Here is a 25,337-nt window from a genome sequence, read left to right on the forward strand (position 1 = left end):
TATAACATTAAACTAGAAATACTAGATATACAGTAATACTAGAAAATGATAATAATAAATAAATACTTATTATATTATTAAAAATAAATAATAATAAGACGTCCATTTTCAAATTTAGGTGTAGATAGTTTTATGGATGTCAGTGGCTGCTGTTTTCCAACATTTTTCTAAAAAACTTCTTTTGTGTTCAGCAGAACCACTTTAGGCTGAGTAAATTTACATTTTTATTGAATCATCATATTGCATGAAGCATTATATAAGCTTGAGCTTAATTTATTTAAATAGATCCACAGACTACCGTTGCTTCTGATAATACTTGCTACAGTTACTCAAAACCTTCATATGTTGATGTGAGATATGTGGCTAGTCATTGTAAACTCAATCCTGGTGATTTGATGATAACTGTTGAGGAAATTAGGCCGTGTTAGGGTCAGAAATCAGTGTTTAGAGTCAATTTCACCATTATTTACTTCATTTTTTCCAAGTGCTGTTTTTCAGCACGTTTTTTTTCTAATAATCCTAATAATTTGTTAATAATAGGACTAATTATTTTTGTTTATTGAAAAGTTTCTAGATCAGGGGTGCCCATGCTTTTTCATATGAAGGACCAAAAGCCAAATATCACTGATAGCCGTGGGTCAAAGATATATATATATATACACCAAACTATTTTACATTAAAATTGCCATGGATAATTTCCTAATTCATTTCATAATATAAAAAAATAAATAGAAAGCATTACTTTAAATCATATTAACTAATGCAGTATAACTTTTATAACGTAACTTATTGCAATATAAACATAAACAACCACATAACACAGAGGAGTTCAATGCTGAATACACTAGTCAAGCAGAAGCTGCCTTTTACCTTGATTCACTCACCAAAGTCTCTGCATTGTCCTTTCTTCATTGTATGTACATTTTAAATCTGATTAATTTACACTATTTACATTAAAACATTAAATTTCTGAAAGCCTTTTTGTAGCTTAACAATAAAACATACAAATATAAGGTTACATTAAATTTGAAATGACAATCTCTAAACCATTCTCAGATGGCATGGTGGGCCAAATCAAAGGTTACCATGGGCCAACTTTGCCCTAGTTTGGGCTTCTCTGGGCTAGATAAACTAGTTATGATTGCATTTTCTGTAATAAATCCAATAAGGATGTAGTAACATGCCTAACATAAGATTAAATAATTGCTTTAGTCAGGCATTGGATTTAATAAATAGTTTGACGTTATTTTATCATTTTCTCCACTGGTTCCAAAATATTTTTCGTTTCTTTTCTACATTGAACACAAAAGAAGATATTTTGAAGAATGTTGGAATTAGGCATATTATTATTATTATTATTATTATTATTATTATTATTGTTATTGTTATTATTATTTATATTATTATTATTATTATTATTTTATTTGATTTATTTTTTATTAATTTTTATAACAGTAAAGACATGTCCATTTTCAAATTTAGGTGTAGATAGTTTTCCCCATATAATAGACGTCAGTGGCTGCTGCTTTCCAACATTCTTCGAAATATCATCTTTTGTGTTCAACACTTTCAACACTGTCCATTTAAATTGAAATATCAAGCTGAAATTGATCTATTAAATCTACACACGCGCGCACAAAACACATCTTTGCTATTCCATCTTCTAAAAATGAACCACAGATCACCGTTGCTTCTGATAATACTTGCTAGAGTTATTTTACTTTATCAAACCTTCATAAATTGATGCGAGATGTGTGGCTAGTCATTGTAAACTCTATTATTATTATTATTATTATTATTATTATTATTATTTTCTTCCTTTTATTTTCTTCCTTCGTTTATGTTTTAAAATCGCAATTTGTATAACAGTAAATGCGGAAATGATACCAGAAAATGATAATACTAATAATAATAATTACAATATTAATAAGACATGCCCATTTTCAAATTTAGGTGTAGTTTTCCCCATATAATGAATGTCAGTGGCTGCTGGTTTCCAACATTTTTCTAAAAATCTTCTCTTTTTCAACAGAACCACTTTTTGTGTGTCCCTTTATATTGAATCATCATATTGCATGAAGCATTATATAAGCTTAAGCTTAAATTATTTAAATAGATCCATGGAGGCTAATGAAGATAGAAATCTGATGTGATGTTGCAGTTTAAGCATCTTTAGTGCTGATCAGGTCTAATTCAGTCGTTGTTTTCAAATGTATGTGTAGTATGATCAACATCTTAATTTAAACCCTCCTCCCCGCATCCTTCCTATGTGATAAATGATACTGCTGCTGTTTTGTGAGTGAAGGGAAACGCAGTTATAATTCAGTTGCATCACTTCTGGTGTGATGCACAAGCTTGTAGCCAGTTTGAGCTTGGCTTGCACTTATAGTACACAAAAAGACCACAGCATCACCGTATGATGCCATCAATGTGGCTGGTGTAAGATCAGATCAGGGCAAATTTCTGCATGCAATAAGATCGGTATTACTAGAGGACTCTGCAGTGCTCTGGATAATGTAAGGAAGAAGTGTACATAGCAGATCAGCCGCTGGAGCTGAAATTGATCTACTGACTCTATACACACACACACACACAAACACATCTTAGCTACTCCATCTTACAAAAATGAACCACAGACCACCGTTGCTTCTGATAATACTTGCTATAGTTATTTTACCATATCAAAACCTTCATAAATTGATGTGAGATATAGGCATGGGACGATAACTGTTTTCAAGGTATATCACGGTTTAAAAAAAGTCAAGGTATTAATACCGTCAATTTTCTGCTATACCGTTTCTACTGTATTTTATAAGTTGTTGTTTTTTTTTCTGCAGCAGAAAACATATCCTAGATGCCATTTTAAATTGTAATGAAATCTGTGTTTTTTACGATGGGCGAGAGAGCTTAAAGTGCTGCGTTTAAGAAAACACATGCAATTACAAAAACACCTGCAAATTAAGAAACGCTCTTTATCTGTTCAACAGCAGGCGTGTTGCAAATTCTCACAACACAAACAACTGAAGCTTTTATTAAACACTCTTCATACTATTTAAACAACGTTTCACATTTAATCATCTGTTTATTTAGGCTAATAATTTACAAAAGACAATGGAATCGTGTAATCAGGATATTAAAATAAATAAACAAACAAAAAAACTCACCTTTAAAAGACCACCAACAACTTTACTGAGCAACAGTTATGGCATGATAACACATCCATATCTCAGCAGGGTCCGTCATGTTTTTTTGGTCCCCTTTTTTAATTTGCTGGTGTTTTTTGCAATTGCTTGTGTTTTCTTAAATTGCAGCACGTTAAGCTCTCTTGGCCACCGTAGGTTTTAGACCTAACGAAGACCGCAGAAGTCAATGATTAATTGAATTATTTAACCGGACATGTTTACTGCTCCAAAATATTATGAAAGTTTCTCGAAACAAAATATATAGTGTTAAAAGGGGACTGTGTTTTACTCCAAATATATTTTAGAGCAGTAATCACAATACTGTAAAACCGTGAAATCGGGATATTTTTATCCAAGGTTATCATACCGTCTGAATCTTACACCGGCCCATGCCTAGTGATATATGTGGCTAGTCATTGTATTATTATTATTATTATTATTATTATTATTATTATTATTATTATTATTATTATTATTATTATTTAATTTTTTTTCTTCATTTATTTTTTAAAATGATGTATAAATGTTATCCAATTTTTATGACTGTAAACATACCAGAAATTGATAATAATTAAAAAATATGTTAATTATACTATTGATAGATGGATAAATAAATAAATAAATCAAACCATTATCAAACATTACCACAGTGTTGATTTCTGTCTGGTTTTCTTGACTTATGGTCAAGTCATCTTCTTGTGACTACACTTCCTTTGGCTAATGTTTGCAGTGCTGCTGGATCACAAATCTAAATGTAAATCTAGTATGTTGACACAGCGACGTGTGTTTGTGCTAATATATGTGAATCAGAAGTAAGGTGTGGTTTTATTTTATGCTTTAGCCATTTTTTAATTCAATCAGACCATCTGACTACTGAGGTGTTTAGTTTTCTTCTCAGTCTGTCAGTGCATAATGTAGTGTTGGGGGTTGACCGCTTTGCCCTCTTCATTAGTTAATTGCTTGGGTCAAGGAGCGGACAGTCTGCTAACTGAACGCGCTCTGTTCTCCTCTCGACATTCATCCACATCCCTGCTCAATACTGAGAGGGACAGGCAGAAAACTGGAAGTATTTTTATGCAAGGTGCAGTAATGAAGAAAAAATCTCTTCATATTTATAAACATTTGTCATTTCTGATGGGGTTATCCACGGACACCTTTTTTTTGGGATGTTGGTAAAAAGTAACAACTTCCTCAATTTATTTTTTTAAATAAAGTTTTATTTTGTCTTACAGAAAAAGTGTAGGATTTTTAGCAAAGTGCTTTTTTTTTTTTTTTTTTTTTTTAAATTCAATGTTTGACATAATCAAGACTGAAACAGGAAGACAGCTCATGACATACAGTAGTTTTTATATCACAATTGTAGCTGTTGTTTAGCTGAAGCGCATCAGACTAACATATTGATGCTTGCACTAGGGCTTTTTTTTGCCAGATGTTGTTAGTTTTTTTTTTTTTGTTTTTTTTTTATATATATATTTTTTTTATTTTGTAGTCAAGCTTCAGCTCAATAATCTGTATCATAGCTTCTTACTGCTAAAATGCAGTGAGTGTTCAAATTTGTTTTAAAATATTCAGAAATGAAACACTAATTTTTCTAGAGCAAACAGAACACATAAATTGACCATACCTATTTGCATCTCTATAAAATGTTGGGGTCCCTTGACACATTTTCATTGTGGTCTGTGTTATTTGCAGTGCATTTCTGTATTTGCATGTGTTGTGAGGATTTTTATGCATAACAATAAATACAATCAAGACAAAGATATAATTGAAATAGTGTTTTATCATTTCGTGAGTCTAACAGTATGCAAGTGCAGTAACTGAATGATAACATAAAAATAATTCAATAAAGTTAGTTGTAGTTAAAGTCACAAATGGTACAATTTCTTCTACCTGAATGCTTTTAAAATCATTGCACAATCACAGACATCAAAAACACATGCAAATGATGAAGTGTGATAACTCAGCATTGCATATCCTGCGATTGTGAATATTGTGAAGGATCACATTGCAATATCGATGCTGAAACAATATATTGTGCAGCCCTGTTGTCTTGTGTTTTCAGTATTCTTTAATGAGTAAAAATTCAAATGACAGTATTAATTGATGTAGAAAACGTTTGCAACAATCCAAATATTTTTATCAACACTTTCATAATGGATAATATATAAATGCAAATTTCCTCTTCATTTACTCGCACTGAAGTTGTTCTAATTTAAGATATTCTGAAGAATGTTGGAAAAAGAAGACATTGACACTCATAGTAGAAACAAAAAAATACAATAGATGTCAACGGTTGTTGTTTTTTTTTCTTCTTCTGTGTCTCCAACAGGTTTGGATCAAGTGAAGGGTGTGAATTGACAATGATTGAAATGACAGCTTTTAAGGGTGAACTAACATTTCTACTGAATTAAAGTAGTACTTTCTAGAAGTATTAGTTCTCACTTGCATGCAGTGCAATGAATGCAGATGGAGATAATGTAGCTGGCACTTCTGGTTCTCTGCCGACTGGTTTATCTAGTCTTTTTTCTTTCTTTTTTTTTTTTAAACAAAGATGGTTGTGTTGACCCCACTGACAGCTTGACGCTCTCGTTCTGACAGGGTTCAGACAGGCGGCTGTGATGATGTCATCTGAATGCACACTCAGCCTGCCAATCACTTAAGCACTCGTGTGTGAGAGTTTACACTGTGGCACTGCAGATGGAGAGAGTGCCAATGGGAACTTCTATAGCTCAGCCTTCTATTACTATTATGTTAGATGAAATTGGTTGTAAAGTCTGAGTTATGTTTTGGTTTAAGTCCATGGTAACCGTAAGTTGCTGAGAGCTTTTATTTCAGTATGTTGATGTAATTTCAAGTGAAATGGGTTATTAAGTTTGGGGCGGGGCTTAGTTTTTGCTCATCGTTCCCTCAGAACAAACTAATGTTGAAAGGGGCGTGGCTAAGAATGTTGTAGGTGAAGCTGTCAAACTGGCATCATTTGAGAAGGACTGCCACACCAAACACTAAAGCAAATGATAAGAATTTGATTGAAGATTACCAAAACAAAATGGATTAACTTTCAGAAATTAATTGTTCACTCAAACAATGTTCTCTAACATTGTACATTTTTTGATTTTACACAAAGTTTAAGGTGAGATATTACAGAAAAAAAGGTGGTTAGCACTGTCGCCTTGCAGCAAGAAGGTCGCTGGTTCGGCTCCCGGCTTGGCCAGTTGGCATTTCCCTGCGGAGGTTGCACATTCTCCCCGTGTTTGCAAGGGTTTTCTTCCGGATGCTCCAGTTTCCCCCACAGTCCAAAGACATGCAGTATTGGGTAAACTAAATTAGCCGTTGTGTTTGTGTGAGAATGAGAGAGTATATGGGTGTTTCCCAGTACTGGGTTGCTGCTGGAAGGGCATCTGCTATGTAAAACATTTGCCAGAATAGCTGGCGGTGCATTCCGCTGTGGCGACACCTGATAAATAAGGGACTAAGCTGAAGGAAAATGAATGAATGAAAAAGTTGAACAAATTTTGAAGCTTCATTCAGTGTTTTGATATTTGAGAAGTGCTTTCAAAGTGCATATTTAACACTAAAGCTTAATTTGCATATTTAAACATCATGTTATAGGACTTGTAATACAAAAACTGGAAAAGTATGGTGATAAACATTACATTTAATATTATTTTATCTATTCATTTATTTGGATACATTTTTTTTAAACCTTTCACCTGTAGTGTCTTGCCTTAAAGGCATAGTTCACCCAAAAAAGATTAAATCACTATCAGTGTTGTGCTAGTTACTGAAAAATAGTAACTAGTTACAGTTACCAGTTACTTCATTAAAAAAGTTACTCAATTACTTTAATGCATTACTTTTTGGTGTAAGTAATTGATACTGTTAAAAGCAACATTTGGGTTACTTTTCCAAATAACATTTGTAATGCTCCCAATAATGTCCTTATAATGTCACTTCAGTGCTGCATGGAGAATACACTTCACAGAATACATTTCAGCTTCACAGTTTTAATTAACTTGCATTCTCACAACTAAAACAAAAGACTGACTTAAAATTATTTTTTAAACCGTTAAGTAAGACCAGCAGCACAAAAATCAAAATCTCACAAGGTGATAAACCAGATGAATAATATATTCAGACACAAAAAAACAAAAATGAAAGTTGCTTCAGTGTCATAAACGTTTGTATTTAACCCTTAACATGTCTTTCACAGCTTGAGTATGAAAACTAGCGACAATATACATTTATTCATTTCATTTTCAGCTTGGTATGTTATTAATCAGGGGTCGTCACAGCGGAATGAACTGCCAATTTATCCAGCACATGTTTTACACAGCGGATGCCCTTCCAGCTCCAACCCATCACTAGGAAACATCCATACACACTCACTCACACACATGCACTACGAACAATTTTTGCTTACCCAATTCACCTCTACCACATGTTTTTTGACTTGTGGGGGAAACCGGAGCACCCGGAGGAAACCCACGCCAACACGGGGAGAACATGCAAACTCCAAACGGAAATGCCAACTGACCCAGCCAAGGCTCGAACCAGCGACTTTCTTGCTGTGAGGTGATTGTGCTACTCACTGCGCAACCATGCTGCCCACGACAATATACAACTAACATAAAAAAAATTATGAAATAAATAAATGAAAGAAATCTGAATTATCATTCAGAATCAATGTGGTGAAACTCAGCACCACAAAACTGCTATTAGACAACCCTAATTTTTATGCATTTTAAACAGAACAAAACAAAACAGCTGCTCAAAAATTAAATCTATTAGCAATTTTTAAACTAACCACAAATTAAACGTGGTATGTCAGCAACTCGTGGAAAGTAAGCGGTGCAATATACACAGCTTACTTTTCATAAATTGCTGATATACCACATTTAATTTGTGGTTAATTTGAAAATTCAATGCCTTGCAGTATTAGTTACGGTCAAAAGTAATGCCGTTACAGTAACACACTACAAGTGACGCATTATTGCCCAACATTGCTCACTATATACTCTCCCTCCATTAGTTGTAGATCTTTGAGTTTCTTCTGTTAAACACAAAAGAAGATATTTTGAAGAAAGCTGAAAACCTGTAGCCACTGACATGCAAAAGTCTTATGCTACAGGTTTTTAGCTTTCTTCAAAATATCGTCTTTTGTGTTCAACAGAAGAAAGAAATGTCAGAGGTTTGAAACAAATGAAGGGTGAGTAAATGATGACAGAATGTGCGTTTTAAACTATCGCGCCTAAAACTATCCTTTTAAGAAAGCTGATTAATGTTGTTGGCGATGTATGATTGTGTTTCAGTCAGACTGTAGTTCAGTTGTTGTTCTTGTTCACAGCACGAAGTCCAGACCTAATCAAATCAGTTTGAGCATCAGGACTATTTTTAGCTGCATTTCCTGATTCAAGGAAAGGTGAAGACTGAGAGAACAGCAGATGAACTGCCAAAACACGACGGAGATTTACATCTGGGTTAGCAGGATGCGGTTTAAATGTTTGTTAGTGTTCTATTTATTTATTTTTTTAAGTTCGCCACTAAACTTGGTCAGTGTCCTGGTTAATGCTATACAGAAAAAAAAAAGTGTTTTCAGAGTGTTCATTTTTCAGTATTATATAATAAAACATGCTGCATTTATAGATCTGTTATATCACATGTGTGACACTCAGTTTCTGGAGGGCCAAAACTCTGCATAGTATTTCCAACCCTAATGAATCACATTTGATCAAAATAATTGAGTCATTCAGGCTTGTTTGGAACCTACAGGTCAAGCCATGGTCACACTCCCCATAGACTTCCATTCATACGCATGCGAATACGTCAATCCGGAAACGCAAGCTCGTGCAACAAGTGTCGCAGTTTGCTGCGACACAAAGTGCTTGTTGCTAGATCGGATATGGTTGCGGCTGGAATTGAATGAGAGTTTTCATATTATTTTTTAAATTTCTCATTTATTGTATTTAATTAACATTTACCCACTAAACCCAACAGTCACAGTATTGTAAAAACAGTAGTTGTACCGAGTATTATTTATGTTATCTATTAAATTACCCAAAAAAATGTATTGTTTTTTAACACCTACCCCCACCCCAACCCTAAACCCGACAGTCACAATACTGTAAAAATATGAATTATTGTTATAGTGTCATTAAAAAATGCTGCTATATTGATGTGCATATTACACTTCCTGCCAGCCACGTATCCGAACAATTCTGACCTGCGAAATCGCATCACGTGACTGCGCAAGACCAACCGAAGATCAAAACATGACCTCTCTGGGCAGAAATGTAATATATGGAGCAATCGCTCGCTTTTTTCAAAATGTATATTAATCTTGTTTAATCCCACCCCTTTTCACAGCGGCATACGACAGAATTTCGCATGCTCAAGCTCGAGTGTGACCACAGCTTAATGCTTAAAATATATGGGGCTTTTGAGTTAATTAAACGTAAGTTATGCACAGACCTAACAAAGCTTTGTTTGTTTGTTTTTCTCATTATTTTGTCTTATTTATTAATCTTTTTTTTTTTTGTCTTTTTAGCATTTTTTTTATATTGCCTATTTTTTTTTTTATGAATGTATTTGTTTGTTTTAGTTTTCTTTTCTCTTTTTACATTCGTGGTTATCTTTGTTTGTTTACATATTTATTATTTGCTCTCTTTTTTGCATTTTTGTTTAACTTTAATAGTTTTTTTCTTGTTTATTCATTAATTAGTCTTTAGTTAATATGTTTGATGTTTACAACTGTATTAGCTTTTTTATGGTGTTATTGCTTTCAGTTATTTCATTTGGTTATTATTTTGTTAATTTAATTTAATCTTTAGTTAATCATGTTTGATATTAGATTTGTTTCTTTCGTTTTTATATATGTACATTTATTTACACTCAAAAAATAACTTTTGCTGCTTTTTCAAACTAATTTAAAATAAGTTGTTAACCCAATTCTTAAGTTGTTTTTGAGACAAACTAATTGTTTTATGTTGAATCCACTTAAACTTGTAAAAAAATTGCTTAATTTGTGTTGGGGTAACATGAAGGACTATTTTTACAGTGTTCTTTGTAATTTATTGGCTTTTTTTTTTTAATATTAGCATCTTGATTTATTTATTAATCATTCCATCAGGTCGTCGATATTCACAGATGTTTAAGAAATGGGACAAAATGATCATTTATACCTCAAGCAATGAAGTTTTTTAAATACTTCTCTCTCAGTAGCAGTAGATGGCCAGTAGCCTGGATATTTATATAGAGTAGGGGTTCCATGGTACTTTAGTTTTTTTTTAAAGTGATTTATTTATAGAAATGCCAAATGTGAAGTGTCAGATGTGTCTGTGAGCAGTGGCAAATTTAGGCATGGGCAATATGGGCGATCGCCCAGGGCAGCACGGGTAGACGTGAAAAAAATATGCAAATGTATAAATTTAAGTGGTATTCCCAGAAAAAAAGACGTTAGGGGCCTTTTGCACACGCAAGTTTGCTTATCTCTATGTGCAACCGACATCGATATATACATTAGATGTCGCCTACCCTCTTGTTGTCTATTGGAAGGAATGTGTCAATAGAGCCGCCTTTTTAGTACAGGGTAGTGCTCGTTTGAGATGAATGCGGGACCAAGCTGCAGTGGAGGACTGGGGCCATCCAGAGCCAGAGAAATACACATATACACGTATATCTTTGATTGGGAGTTTTCCTGGAGGTCCGTATGCAATTTTATTTTTTTTGAATTACGAAACTTATAATTTTACATCACTTTTCTTCATCGATGGATAAGTGATAGCTCAGGCATTCCTGACAAAAAGCTTGCATTTGTGTATGGAGAGTATAATCCTCCCTTCCTGTTAAATTTGATCTAATCCGTGTCCTGAAGCACACCCCCTCTCCCACTTTCACTTCTCATTCTAACGGAAGGAGCGATTCGTTTGTGAATGAATCTTCGTTATGAACGACTGCTTCACTTAGCCAACAATAATACAAGTTTCCGGCAACGCAGCATCTCGTTGTCATATTTCTTTTGCATTGCTTACTGATTTTATTTAACAAAACTAGCATAAGCCCAGTGTTTAGTGTGAGTTGGTGCTTTTTTGCCTTATAGTGAATGAAGTAGGTGACTGTATTATCATCAATAACGTTACCTGTTTAGCACAAAAGTTCATAACATACAAACACGTAAACCTTTAATCTTACCTATGAAATGCCTTTGTGCTTTTTCTTTGTTTGCTCGTTACTACACCTGTACACAGTGCTAAAGTCCAGCATCTTCACGTAGTAACACTGTCTTGACTAGTGCGGTTGAATGACTTTTGTCCTGGGAGCACTGTACAAATATGGCGGCGCTATTGACGCATGCTCAGGGTCCGTAAGCGATATCTAGTGTACATATTTATGTGCAACCGAAACAACACTGGTGAAAGCAAACTGACGCATATGTGCCATTCATGTGCTGTGAAACCGGCGTAAAGGCCTTCTCTGTTACTTTTGTGACATGAGGTGTCAACACGCAGCGAGTTTTGCAAGTTAACAAAACTGAAGCTTATAATATGATGATGATCTTATTTTGACTAAGCATGGCTATGAAGCAGAAATGAGGGATAGAGTCAGGGAGGTAAGACTTGATAACATTAATTCTTGGCCTTGAGTTGGGTCTAAGATGAACAGATAATTCTATAAAACAGTTTTGTATTCTATAGAATAGCCATAAGAAATATTAGCATGAATATTGAGCAAATCACTCCAGTTTGTCTTTACATTGTTTTCCAGTTACATTTAGGATTGTTTTCTGTTATTAATAAGAATAATCAATGAATAATATTAATAATTTTATTTATTATAAATATACATATTAGGCAGCACGATGGTGCAGTGGGTAGCACAATCGCCCTCACAGCAAAAAGGTCGCTGGTTTGAGCCCTGGCTGGGTCAGTTGGCATTTCTGTGTGGAGTTTGCATGTTCTCCCTGTGTTGGTGTGGGTTCCCTCTGGTTTCCCCCACAAGTCCAAAGACATGTTATATTGGGTAAGATAATTTGCCCATTTTGTGTGTGTGTGAATGTTTGTATGGATGTTTCCCAGTGATGGGTTGCAGCTGGAAGGGCATCTGTTGCGTAAAACATGCTGAATAAGTTGGTGGTTCATTCCGCTGTGATGACCCTGGATTAATAAAGGGACTAAGCTGAAAAGAAAATGAATGAATGAATGAAATATACATATTTTTAATAATCCCAATTCTGGTTTTGTCCATGAGGTTTCTGTGAGCGTATGATATGCAAAATTGTTTTCGATGGGGACAAAGTTAACCAACTAACTAACTGCAAGTTTGTGAAGCCTTTTAAAAGCTGATGAAGAAGTTTTAGTTTTATTGTGTGTATGTGTGTGTTTCTTTGCAGTGCTTTAGTTATCCAGCTCTATCATGTCAGCCAAAGCTATCTCCGAGCAGACAGGGAAGGAGTTCCTGTACAAACACATCTGCACTTCAGCCAGTGTTCAGAACCGATTTCGATATGCTAACGTGACTGCAGAAACCGACTGGGAACGACTGGTTCAGGATCACCCCTGGCTCTTGACGGAGGTACAGTAAGATGACTGAAATATTCATTTAAAGTACACATCAAAACTAACTATATGATTTTGTTCGCTCACATTGCTGGTTTTTTACGGAGAACAATTCACCTGTGCATGTCATTAAAAAAATAACCACACCCCTCCAACTACCAGTTATGATAACAAACAGAAATGGTGAGGAGGAGGTGTCTGTTAGGTTGTAATAACTCTCCCCAAACCCTTTTCCTGATCTTTCAGAATGAAATGCCTACTTTCCTAGATTCAATTAGCTTGCAATAGAAAAAACAAGCCACGCCCACTGTTTTCTCATTTAATATACTGTTTCTTTAGGTACTGCGTCACAATACAAAAAAAAAAACAGTCACCGCTGCCAGTTCATGTGGACTTTAAGCTTGATATGAACTTGTGAAGTGATGCTACTTGATGAAGCACTTGCACATGGGCCAAAAAAGGACACCTTCTTCTGTTCAACTTTCTCAGACAGATTTACAGGCTGTACTAAGATGGATTATTATAAACTTTTGGCCAGTAATTGATGACGCTTGGTTTTAATCTTTATTCAATGATTCACTAGCTTGTTGCAAAAATGCCTTCCAGTATGAGAAGATAATTTAGGCTATATATTTTTCATTAAAGGCAAAATCTTATTTATTTGAATGTTTTGCTACCACTGTGCCACAAATAATTCAATTTATTATTATTATTATTTTTATTATTATTACAGTTTAGGATAAGTCAATAATCAGAAAGGACATTAATTCTGATACATTATCATTTAATGCACATTCACACATGCAAAGTAAATCTAAGCAACATACTCTGAGATCCATACCAATACATCCAGATAAGTAGAATTATTAAAAAAAAAAAAATGTATATATAATATTGTAAATGTTAAAAAGCCATCTGGAAGGCTGGCAACAAAACTGCATGATGTTTTACTTCAAATGGCACAAGGAGGAAATGTTACTGTTTTAATGGGTTTTAATGTGAACCTTTTGTCTCCCTGAAGATCCTGAGAGGGCAATGATTGTACCTGATGCAAAATAGATTTAAGAAAGGAAATGAGGGTTAAAAATATCTATTTTGCCAAAATGGATACTTTGCATAAAAAAAAATATATAATAAAATAATAACTAAAATAAAATGACTAAAAATATCCATTGGGATACATGAGGGATCTATTGTAACAACCAAGTAATTTCTCCATATGATGAATCCATTGCAATTATATTATTACTAGCAATTCCATCTGATTAGACTTTTCAGTATAAAACTGTATAGCAGTTCTGCATGGGGGTAAATGAGGAGAAGAGACGCTCCGTGTCAGACGGTGGTCATTATTGTGCTGCTTCACTAGTGGTTCAATTAAAACGGCTAAAGTGAGTGTAGCACAATTCCTCAAATGTCAGTCTAGGGTCAGTTTCTGCTGAAAAAGCACTCTTAATCACCTTTATGGAGGAGCCCAGAGACTATAATGATATTAGATATGAGTCACGTCTCTCTGTCCTCTCTCTTTATCCTCAGCCAGCCACCGAGACGCTATTAGGAAAACACTTACAGATTAGGAATTTCATTTGAGCAGCCCCCTGCCTTTTGTTTCTGTCTTTAGAAAAATAAATAAAGACCTTTAATACTTTATTTAACGCACAGCAGGCTCTAAAACCCTGAGGCAATATTGTAAATCCAAAGCCTTTTGGATTTTTAACCTGAAGTATATTTTTTACATGCGCATACACACAAACTATTTTATACATTTATTCAGTTTATTATTTCATATTATATAAAATTTCATTATTTCATATACATTTATTTTATTATTATGTTAAATTATATTATTTTATATTTATATACAGTTGAAGTCAGAATTATTAGCCCCTTGTTTAATTTTTCTGTTTAACAGAAAGAAGATTTCTTCAACACATTTCTAAACATAATAGTTTTAATAACTCATTTCTAATAACTGATTTATTTTATCTTTGCCATGATGACAGTAAATAATATTTTTCAAGACACTTCTATACAGCTTAAAGTGACAATTTTAAAGGCTTCTCTAGGTTAACTAGGCAGATTAGGGTAATTAAGTTATTGTATAAGGATGGGAAATTGTATCATTTGGGAAATATTTAAAAAAGGAAAAAAAAATTCAAAGGGGGCTAATAATTCTGACTTCAAGTGTGTGTGTGTGTGTGTGTTTGTGTGTGTATGTATATGTACATTTATACACAAATATGTATGTGTATATGTTTGTTTTATTATATGAAATTATTATTTTGTAATATTAAATTATATTATTTTATATTTAATTATTTTATTTATAAATATTTGATATTAAATTATATTTTGTTATTGTTTTTCATTATTTTTCGTTTTTTTATTTTATAATTAAATTTTTATTATTTCAATTTTGTGTTGTTGTTTTATTTATTTATTTTTATTTATTTGCTTTTAATATATTTGTCAGAGCGTTACATTCTTAAGTTTACAGGTTGCTGTTTTTATCACAACTACCAAAATAAGCCATTCTGATTGTTCATGTTAGACTGTAATGAATTAATGTTTATGAAATCATATTTACATTTCAGGTTTCTGTTGAGGTTTTAGAATTTGAATGTCTGTCGTCATATTTTACAGTCTTTTTTTATAATGTTTATAACCTTGAATGAGCTACTGGGTGGCCGTGAAGGTATGCCTGTGTGTGCCTTGCTTTTTTACAATGCTGTAAATGTTTTTGGAAACAATCCTATGCAGCCACCACTGGAATCAAATTAATACATAGATCGGTTATGCTAGGATGGTTAATGAACATCAGTAATACTAATGATTGAATATTTTTATCATTATTTTATTTTACTTCATTTGCAGCTACAGGACTTATTCAATCTATTTACTCTATTTTTAATATCATGCCAGCAATAAGGCCTTGATATTGATGTCAGAATCAATTAACTAGTCATAAAAGACATTTTAAATTAATGCAAGACAATCAGTTTCTTGGGCTATAGCTGGTAAAACATCACTAATATACATTTCAAGTCAAAGTAATACCAGTTATGCATGCGTATGAAAAAAATAGTAGGCTATTTATAGTTCATGTGGTCAATTTAACTATTTAGGTTATACAAAGTAGAAATGAGTGCCATAGTAGTTAGTTCTAGTGTTCATTAATTCAATGCATGAGTTTTTATAATGAGTGTTTGATGGGTTGTGTCGTGTTTCTGTCCAGCGATTGGTGGTTAAACCAGATCAGCTGATCAAGCGCAGAGGAAAGCTAGGATTGGTGGGCGTGAACCTGGATCTGAATGGTGTGAAGGAATGGCTCAAATCCCGCCTTATGCAGGAGACCATGGTGAGGACAGATACCCAAAACCACTCTGTTACCCCTTTGAAAATGCTGTGTGTGAATTTTCTGTTCTGTCTGCGTGGTCAATGACATGAAGCTATGTATTTCTTTAATGTCAGTATGGTTTAATACAATTTTAAATAGTTTAAAATGTATATATAAATTTGCCAGTTACTTGCATGCATTTTCTTCCCACATTTTTTTTGTTTTAAGATGATTACACAAATGTCAAAGTGGTGTAACTGTAAGAACGTGAAATGAAATTTATATTGTTTAAAAAAATGTTGGATTTGTTGTTGTTATTATTATTATTATTATTACTTTTATTATTAGTAGTAGTCGTAGTATTATTATAGTATAGAAATTGTATTTTAATGAATATTATTACATGGCCTCTTGGTGGATACAATATTTAATTAATTAATTTAATTGTTTTATTTATTTTTGGATTATTTTTTTTTTATTTATTAATTTTTTAAAATTATTATTATAATGTTTTTATGATGATTATAATGATGGGGTGATGATAAAAATGTTTTTTTATTAATGAATATTCTTACATGCCCTCTTGGTGGAGACTATATTAAATTAATTGTTTGATATAATAATAATAATAGTTGTTGTTGTTGTTGTTGTTGTTATTATTATTACTATAAATGTTTAGTTGATGATGATTATGATGATTTATTTATTTATTTATTTATTTATGAGTATTCATGCCCTCTTCGTGGATGCAGTATTAAATTAATTATTTAATTATTATTAGTATTATTATTTATTTGTTTTTTATTAATATTATTATTGCTATAAATGTTTGTGATGATTTATGATGTGATATTTAATTAATTGCTTCATTATTATTTCTTTTTTGTTTATTATAATTAATAATGATAATAATAATAATAACAACGATGATGATTGTAATGATAATGATGGTGGTGATAAAAGAGTATTTATTTTTATGAGAATTCTTACATGTCATCTCGGTGGATAAAATATTTTAATATTTCTCATTCTTGGGCAGTTTCACTGTCTGACATTTATTTTCATGTACGTTCAGCCTTACATGTCATAAAGAATGTTGCAAATGCAATTATTTAACAGCATAAAATCAACATTAATTCACTGTGCTTTTTTAATTACCTCATGCATACATTTAAAAGATCTCTGAAATTCCCGTCTTGCCATTTCACAATTGTCACCTCAATATGTTGTACGTCACACCTTCTGCATAGAGTAAATTCTTGCTGGAGGGTCAAAAACCTTCATTATGCCTTTATTTTTATGTAGATTTTTTTTCTGCAGTCTAATAGACCGTTCTCTTTTTCCTGTGGACGTTCTCATTTCATAGTTGTTTTTCCATCCTGTCATTGCTGTGTTCCTCCCCATCTCTTTAAAATGTCACCTCGCCTTCCTGTTCCTCTCTCTGGCTGATTTATATCAACTGGCCTTTTACACTTTTGTGACCGACCGCAGCATAAATGACATTGTTGTTGTGTTTTTGTCTCGAGGCTCGGCTTGTCAAATCTTTCTCTTTCCTCCTGAACACTGAAGTCAAGTCACTTTAGATGCTCTGAACACTCGCTCTTCTTCGGCCTCTTACATAATACTCTTTTCATTGTGTGCTTTTCATTAGGGGAAGCTTTTAGATTGACTCTGAAGGCAGTTTCTGAGGTTTAAGCCTGAAGGAGAGCCTGATATATGAGCATTAGGCTTTCAAAAATAACCTCTCTCTCTCTCTCTCTCTCTCTCTCTCTCTCTCAGGTGGGGAAGGCGAAAGGCATTCTCAAAAACTTCCTGATCGAGCCCTTTGTAGCGCACAAACAGGTGAGCCTATACAGTGAATGTGATGAACCAAGGGTATTATTAGCTAAAGGTTTATACAAAGAGAACCGAAACAAAAATAAAACAATATATCAAATCTGTTGACTTTAGAAGAAATCTATTGACAAATATTTCAAATGACTCTTTAATTGTGGCTCATGATAATAATTAACTGGAGAATATTTGTTATTAATTAAAGATAGCATTAATTAGGTCTGCATATGATATACATGTTTAATATACTTTTAAAATTTTATCCGTTTAATTAGTTTGACATAATATTTTATTATTAATAGTACATAAACATATTATTAAAGTACATAATGTACATAAATATTATGTATAATAATAATAACCGTCAAATACACTCTACTAATATTAATGTTGTTGTTGTTATTATTATTTCTTTTTTGTTTTTGTTGTTAACTCTTATTTATTAATATTAATGATAAATGATGATAATAATAATACATTTTATTTTAATTTAAATATACTTAATTCAAGTGAATTAATTATTAAAGTGTTTAATTAGTGTATATAATATAATTTTAAATTTAGGTGATGGTAATAGTACCATTAAATGCTGCAGTTGCTACTACTTAATATCATTACTTTATTTAATAATAGTGATGTTATTGTTAAATAACATTATTAACAATAAGAATTTCATCTAATAGACATTTTTATTGTACCTAATACCAATAAAAAGCAGGTGTGAGTTGGATGTGGTTGGAGCTTAACTATGCAGAGCTGTGACCCTCCAGGAAATGAGTTTGAGACCACTGATTTAAATCATCTGGACACAAGACATTATCAAGTTTTTTTGTTTTGAAAAGAGCAGATCTGATTAATTGGGTTTATATATTTATACAATAAATACACTGTTATTTTACATTTGATTATTGAAATTTCTATGTTACGACTCTACTGAAAACCATAGTGTTGTTTATTTCATTTGTATCTTTATTCTATTGTTTTCATCTGTGCTTTAAATTATATTGTTTTGTGTATTTATGTATAATTTTGCATGTTTTATGCAGATGCACCCCCCCAAAAAAATCACAATCAATGTAAAATTGTAAAAATTGTTTTTTTTTTTCCAAATAGTCTTGTGTAATTATACAGAAAACAAAATATCGCAATGTCATTTGTTTTCCAATATCATTCAGCCCTAGCATGAATTTAATTAGTGCGGGAACGTTATTATTGATCTGTGCCATTTCCTCAGGAGGAGGAGTTTTACGTCTGCATATACGCCACTCGTGAAGGCGACTACATGCTCTTCCATCATGAGGGTGGTGTGGATGTGGGGGACGTAGACTCTAAAGCCCTCAAACTGCTGGTGGGAGTGGATGAGAAGATCAGCGCAGACACAGTCAAGAGTCAGCTGCTCACACACGCACCTGCAGATAAGAAAGAGTAAGTCCATCAGCATAACCCAAACAAGAAGTAGCATGGAAGTGTCTCCATCCACCTATTTGTATGCAAATGTTAAGATATTGCATAAAGAAAACGCGAAGATGTGCATAAAGATATTTGCTCAGATTTTTAGTCTAATGAAAGGATTTGTGCACAAACTATCAACATGGAAACACAATTAACAATTGTTGTCGTTGATGTGCATAAAGCGATCTCACTGCATCTCTAATGTTTCTTTAGCCTATGTGTGCTGTTGGAGATGTTTACATCAACTCTGTGGTGACTTTGTGTCTTATTTTGGCCACTGCTTTCTCTGTGTTTCAGCAAATAGAATAATTTTGGGTGGGATCTTATTTTGACGCATATTTTAAGAAAATGCTTTGAAAATATTAAACTCAACAGTACACTCTGGGCAAATTGACTAGTGTTTCGTTATGTTTGTGGCTGTTTTTGCCCCTTGACTTCCATTTATAATGACTTTTTTGATTGTTAAGCCATGACACAAATAATCATGCATTCTTGATTGTTGAAGGTTTTTCCTGTTGGGAAGAGATAAAATGTGTCAATGTACTGTTGATCATCAGTTGCAGTGTAAAGGCATAGTTTCAGACTTTTATATAGAGTTGTTTGGAGTGTAGTGTGTGTGAGAGGGAGACATTTGCCGCCTTACCTTGATTTGTCTGAGAAAAATCAAAATAGGCAGCTCAGCTTTTAGAACATAGTAAATATAGTAAGTGTATTTACGTACACACACTATAATTTGCTGTTATAGGACTGCATATAAATCCAGAAACTTGCTGTACAGGCCTATCTAAAGCTTTAATGCTCCCAACCAGGGCTTGATATTAACTTTTTTGATCACCAGCCACTGTGGCTAGTAGCTCTCCTACGTTACTTGCCACTTGCCATTTTCACTAGCCTAACATGCCGAAATTACTTGATTTTAGATGTTGTGTCATGTCCAAATGCATCCTTATTCATTTCACTTTTTGTGTGTGTTGTGTATGAGCTTTCTTACTGTGCATAAGCAAATGGGTTGTCGCATTGCAGTTAGTTTTTATTTCACATGACTTTTTTTAGGGCTCAAAAGTAAGCATTTACCAAATTTATCTCTGATCACACCAATATATAAATAATTATTATATAAATAATTATTTCTTAGCCACACATTTAAAATTTTATGAAAACAAGCAAAATATAGCTGCATACATGTACCTTTTTTATTAAAAAATCTTTTCTTTTTCAAAAATTGACATTTTTAAAAAGATCTATTGTCATGTATCTAAACTATGCACAGTAATCTGTCCTGGCTAAAGGTCCCAGATCACCAGTTAACTACATATAAATGTGGAGTTAATCTCTTATTGTAATGGATGATAATTAAACCATATTAAAAACATACCGTGTGATAATGAAAGGATGATCGCGTGCGCACGGTTAATGTTAGGCCTGTTAATAATCTGTTCAAAGAATAATTAAAATGAAAGCAGTGACTACTGCTGCTTACAAAAGGATATATATATATATATATATATATATATATATATAAATAAATTTCCAATAATGAGGTCTTGAAAGCAGCAGGGCTGTGGGTGCACGAGCATCGTTCTTTTTTTTACAAATTTAAAAAAAAATTTGTCTAATCCATTTCAAAGAGAATCGATCACACTAGTTGCTTTTCCTATACACACGGTTGCTTCGCAAGTAAACGGGAGCACACGCGCTTTTAACAGTCGCGTGCATCACCTCACCTCTGCGCACGAGTAATTATCCTCTCATTCCGTATTCACCTGCTTTCCTGTGCTCGCGTGAACACCGTTATTTTTGTCAGTTGTGCTGCTTCTCGATTCTAAGATCAAATTTCTAAGATAACACACTTATTGTCGAACCCTGCTTTTAAGAAAACTACAATTTAAAAAATATTTCAAACCAGCCGAAGTGGCTTGTGGGAGCGGCTGTCTTACCTGCCAGGTATTTGGTGGGTTGGCGGGTGTTAATGTAAAGCCCTGCTCCCATCTATGATCAACAGTAAAATTACACACTTTAACTCCTCCCAACAGGGAAAACTACCAACAATCAAGAAAGTATGATTATGTGCTGTCATGGCTTTGCAATCAAAAATTATAATTATAATGGACGTCAATGGAGGCAAAAAATGCCACTAACATAATAAAAACATAGTCAATTTGAGCAGTACACAAGGGTTAATAATTCTGCAAACACTTCATTTGGCATGTAGAAAAAAAAACAGTCTAGAAGAAATAAAAAAATAAACCCTAAAAGAGTTGCCCAAAAAACCCTTGAGGTCTTCTATGTCCCTGTACACAAGAGTCTGCAGGCAGTGGTGCAGTTCGGGACAGGAGAACCGAATGGTGAGGAAGAAATGAGCATGAGAGGAAAGAGGACAAACAAGCAGACGAGCCGCTCTCAGCTGTGCTGCCAGTAGTTTGATCCATTACACTAATTAAATATTTCCTCTTTCCCCGTCTCCGTCCAGCCCCCAGTATTATTCAATTCACGTCTATAAACCCCGTCCGTCATTTTGATAACCCGCACACACACTTTGACATTTCGTTCTGGCTGGCTTCTCCGTCTTGGCTGACATTGAGATGGTCAGGGAGATTGTTTGGCAGCACTGGCCACTTTCCGCACCTCTTTTTATTCCTCCGTCTCTTTTGTTCTCCATCTCTTTTTCAGACACACACCAGTCTAATGTTGCACATGTACATTTTCACCAATGGCGATAAAGATGTATATATTTTCACATTTTTTCTACTGTAAATCTATCAAACACAATTTTATATTTAGTAATGTGGCTAACATTTTACTTGAAGGGGGTGTTCATGAAACCTTTATAATCATCGTATACACGAATGAGTTTTTATGCATGCTTATGACAACTGTCGTTAAGTGTCATTTGCTCTCATGTCATGTTAAATGCAAAGATAACATTGTTTATGACAGCTTAACATAAACAAATGCATCACAACCAGCCTTTATCTCTGTCATGACAACTTGACATTACCAAGACAACTTAACTTAAATCTTAAGTCATAAATCTGTCATAAACATGGTTGTCATAAGAAGGCCCACACGGAATCTGCGTTCGCAGAATTTCGCAGAATTCCGCAGATTTTTAGTCCATCATTAGTTCTGTTTATTTACTTGAGTAAATGTGTGTAAATCTATATTTATTCCCTTTTTTTTTATTAATTACAGTAATATTATTGACTAATATGAAAACGTTCATCTGATCTATGTACAATGCAGTTTGTACAGTAATATTTTGTGTCTTTTAGTAGAGATATTAATTTGTTTTGAACTTGCTTTGTTTACCGAATAAAGTGAATCTAATTGGATTTGCATTTTAAACATTAAATAAAAGTTAAAAAGATATTATTTTTTATTTCACATATTAAGGTTTTAGTTATGAGACCCCCAAAATAATTCCGCAGAAATCTGCATTTTTTATTTTATTTATTTATTTATTTATTTTTAACCAAAATTCTCTGTAGAAATGGCAAAAAACGTTCGCAGATTCTGTCTGGCCCTAGTCATAAGCTCATCATAAGTGTCATGCATATTTTTCTGATCACTTTTTCAGTGGTACAAGCTGTATTTGTCATTTAAATGTTCAATTTAAAATGTTATAACTCAAATGTCATAATTTCTAAATATTTAATAATAATAATTGTCATGCATTTTTATGTATTTTTTTTACATGTATTTTTTTTATGTAAAACAAGCTGTATTTGTCATTAAAATGTTTATTAAAAGAGTAATGACTCTGTCAAATAATTTTTATGAAGGGTGTCATTTAATATCTAATGACATTTTAATGACAAATATAGCTTGTACCACTGTAGTTGAGGTCAGGAAAAATATTAATGACACAATTTATAAAATTCAAGACGTTATTATAACACAACCTATTTTTGAGAAGCTATGACAAACAAAGCCATCTTTGCATTTGAAATGTCAATGAGTAAATGACTATTTATGCCAGTTGTCATAAGCAAGTCTTATGAAGCCCCCTTCAAGTAAAATGTAACCTCTCTGGCAGTATGCTCGGGCATTCTGTCTGTATGGGAAAACATCAAATTCTCAAACTGTTAGCCAAGCTCACGATTACATTACATATTTGGAATCATCAATAAAATTAAACAACAATCATCTCGTAAGTTTCATTTCTAAACGTTCAAATCAAACTAAATCTACTTATTTTCAGGTTGCCCGAGCTAATGCGAAAGGTACGAGATCACGACACCAACCTCATTTATGGCCGTTCTACACATGACCATTCTCTGAATAATGCTTCGTCTGATCGTGCTGCTCAGGACGAACTGTACCTCGCGTACAAAACCAGAAGGAACTGTTTGAAGTGTAGTGGGTTTATTTCAAACTTTATCTGGATACGTTTTTTATGTCTGTGAAGCAAATATTCACTGAGATTCCAGTGTGTTTGTTGACCACCAAACTGTCGTAAAAGCACACGTCTGGTCTGAGCTTCTCCCCCAGAGAAACGGCAGTCTATAGCGATCAATGATTGGCTCCTGTACTAGTAGGCGGGACTTTATTCACCAGATTGACCTTTACACTTTTCTCCATTCAAAACTATACAAGTGACATGTCTTGTGTGTTCTAAAGTCTTTGTCCTAACATAATAAATCAATGATGTTATCAATAGATGATGTATAAATCTCACTTATGACTGGTCCAGGGTCTCACACACACAGAAACGTATGTCTTTTTTAAGAGATGTACAGCTTGAAAATCTACATGCAACTCCCTATCACAAATATTGTGTTGTAAAAGACGCACACATTTTCCCCATAAAGCTTTCACAGAGCACATTTGCTGTCATCCCGTTAGTTCCTCCCTCTTCTGCCAGTGATTCAGTCTCTCCATCATTTTTCGTGGATAATTTGTGGTCACTGGACTGTGGAGCGTCAGGTTGTATTTTTATGAGGGTGATGACGGATGTTTCTCTCTCGCGCGCTCTCTCTCTCCGCCCTCAGTTTTCCCTTGTTACTTCCAACACCAGCTGTTCTGGCTCAGATCAATAACCCATTCTGTCATTACTGTTCCCAGTCTGGCTCTTTTTAGTCTTCGTTTTCAATTTGTTTTATATACAGTTTTGCTGAAGCATCACAAAAAAAAAAGAAAGTGTGCTGTTCTTTTTGTCCTTCATTTTCATTGAAGAATGCTAGTAGATGTTAAATTGCTTCAAATTATTAATGAGCAACGTGGCATCAATGGTTTCTAAAGGATCGTGTCAAATTAGCTTTTAATGTCACAGGAATGCATTAAAATTGAAAGGAAAAAAAACCCTAATATTTCATAATACTTTTACTACCATATTGTTGATCTTGCCTTAATATTGTTAGTCTTACCCTAAGGTCTCCCCAGTCTATTTAATTTCAGATTTTAATTTCTGTTACATACAATATTGTGGAAGCATCATATATCCTTGGTATATCTATTATATAGCACATCTTTGTATTTCTTGTATAGAGTGAAAAACGTATCTTAAATTTGTTGCATTTTACATGCATTTGTTTCATTGATTCATGTTACTCATACACTGGAAAAAAAAAAGTCTACAAAATTGTTGCAACCAATTTATATGTTGAATTTAAACAAATTAAATTTAGTAATTTTTAACTTAATTTATTTGTTCAAATTCAGCCCAAATAAATTGTTTGCAGCCACTTAACAAAAAAAAAAAGTGTGAATCAAAGAAATCATATTTGAATAATTTTTTTCACTGTATAGCGGGGAAAACAAGTATTGAACACGTCACTGTTTTTCTCAGAAAACATATTTCTAAAGGTGCTGTTGTCTTGAAATTTTCATCAGATGTTAACAACCAAAGAAATCCATATCTGCAAAGAAAACTAAACTAATTAGTTTACAAATGAAGATATGTGTGATAATACTTTTCCCTGCGTCATTTCATTTTAAGTCATCAAGAAAATCAAGCTGTAGAATGGCCTAGCCAATCACCTG

At 33.3% G+C, this 25,337-nt stretch overlaps 1 protein-coding gene across 1 annotated transcript in view; it reads left to right on the forward strand.

The window, feature by feature from the left end:
* The window catches only part of aclya (ATP citrate lyase a), a 61,255-nt gene that overhangs the window by 2,561 nt on the left and 33,357 nt on the right, over window positions 1-25,337 (forward strand). The window contains exons 2-5 of the mRNA XM_056453265.1: window positions 12,568-12,749; window positions 15,969-16,091; window positions 17,850-17,912; window positions 19,138-19,328. Of these exons, the coding sequence (XP_056309240.1) occupies window positions 12,591-12,749; window positions 15,969-16,091; window positions 17,850-17,912; window positions 19,138-19,328 (536 nt within the window). The 5' untranslated portion in view covers window positions 12,568-12,590. The remainder of the gene's footprint in view (window positions 1-12,567; window positions 12,750-15,968; window positions 16,092-17,849; window positions 17,913-19,137; window positions 19,329-25,337) is intronic.

Source organism: Danio aesculapii, chromosome 3, assembly GCF_903798145.1.
Source record: "Danio aesculapii chromosome 3, fDanAes4.1, whole genome shotgun sequence".
Lineage (NCBI taxonomy): Eukaryota > Metazoa > Chordata > Actinopteri > Cypriniformes > Danionidae > Danio > Danio aesculapii.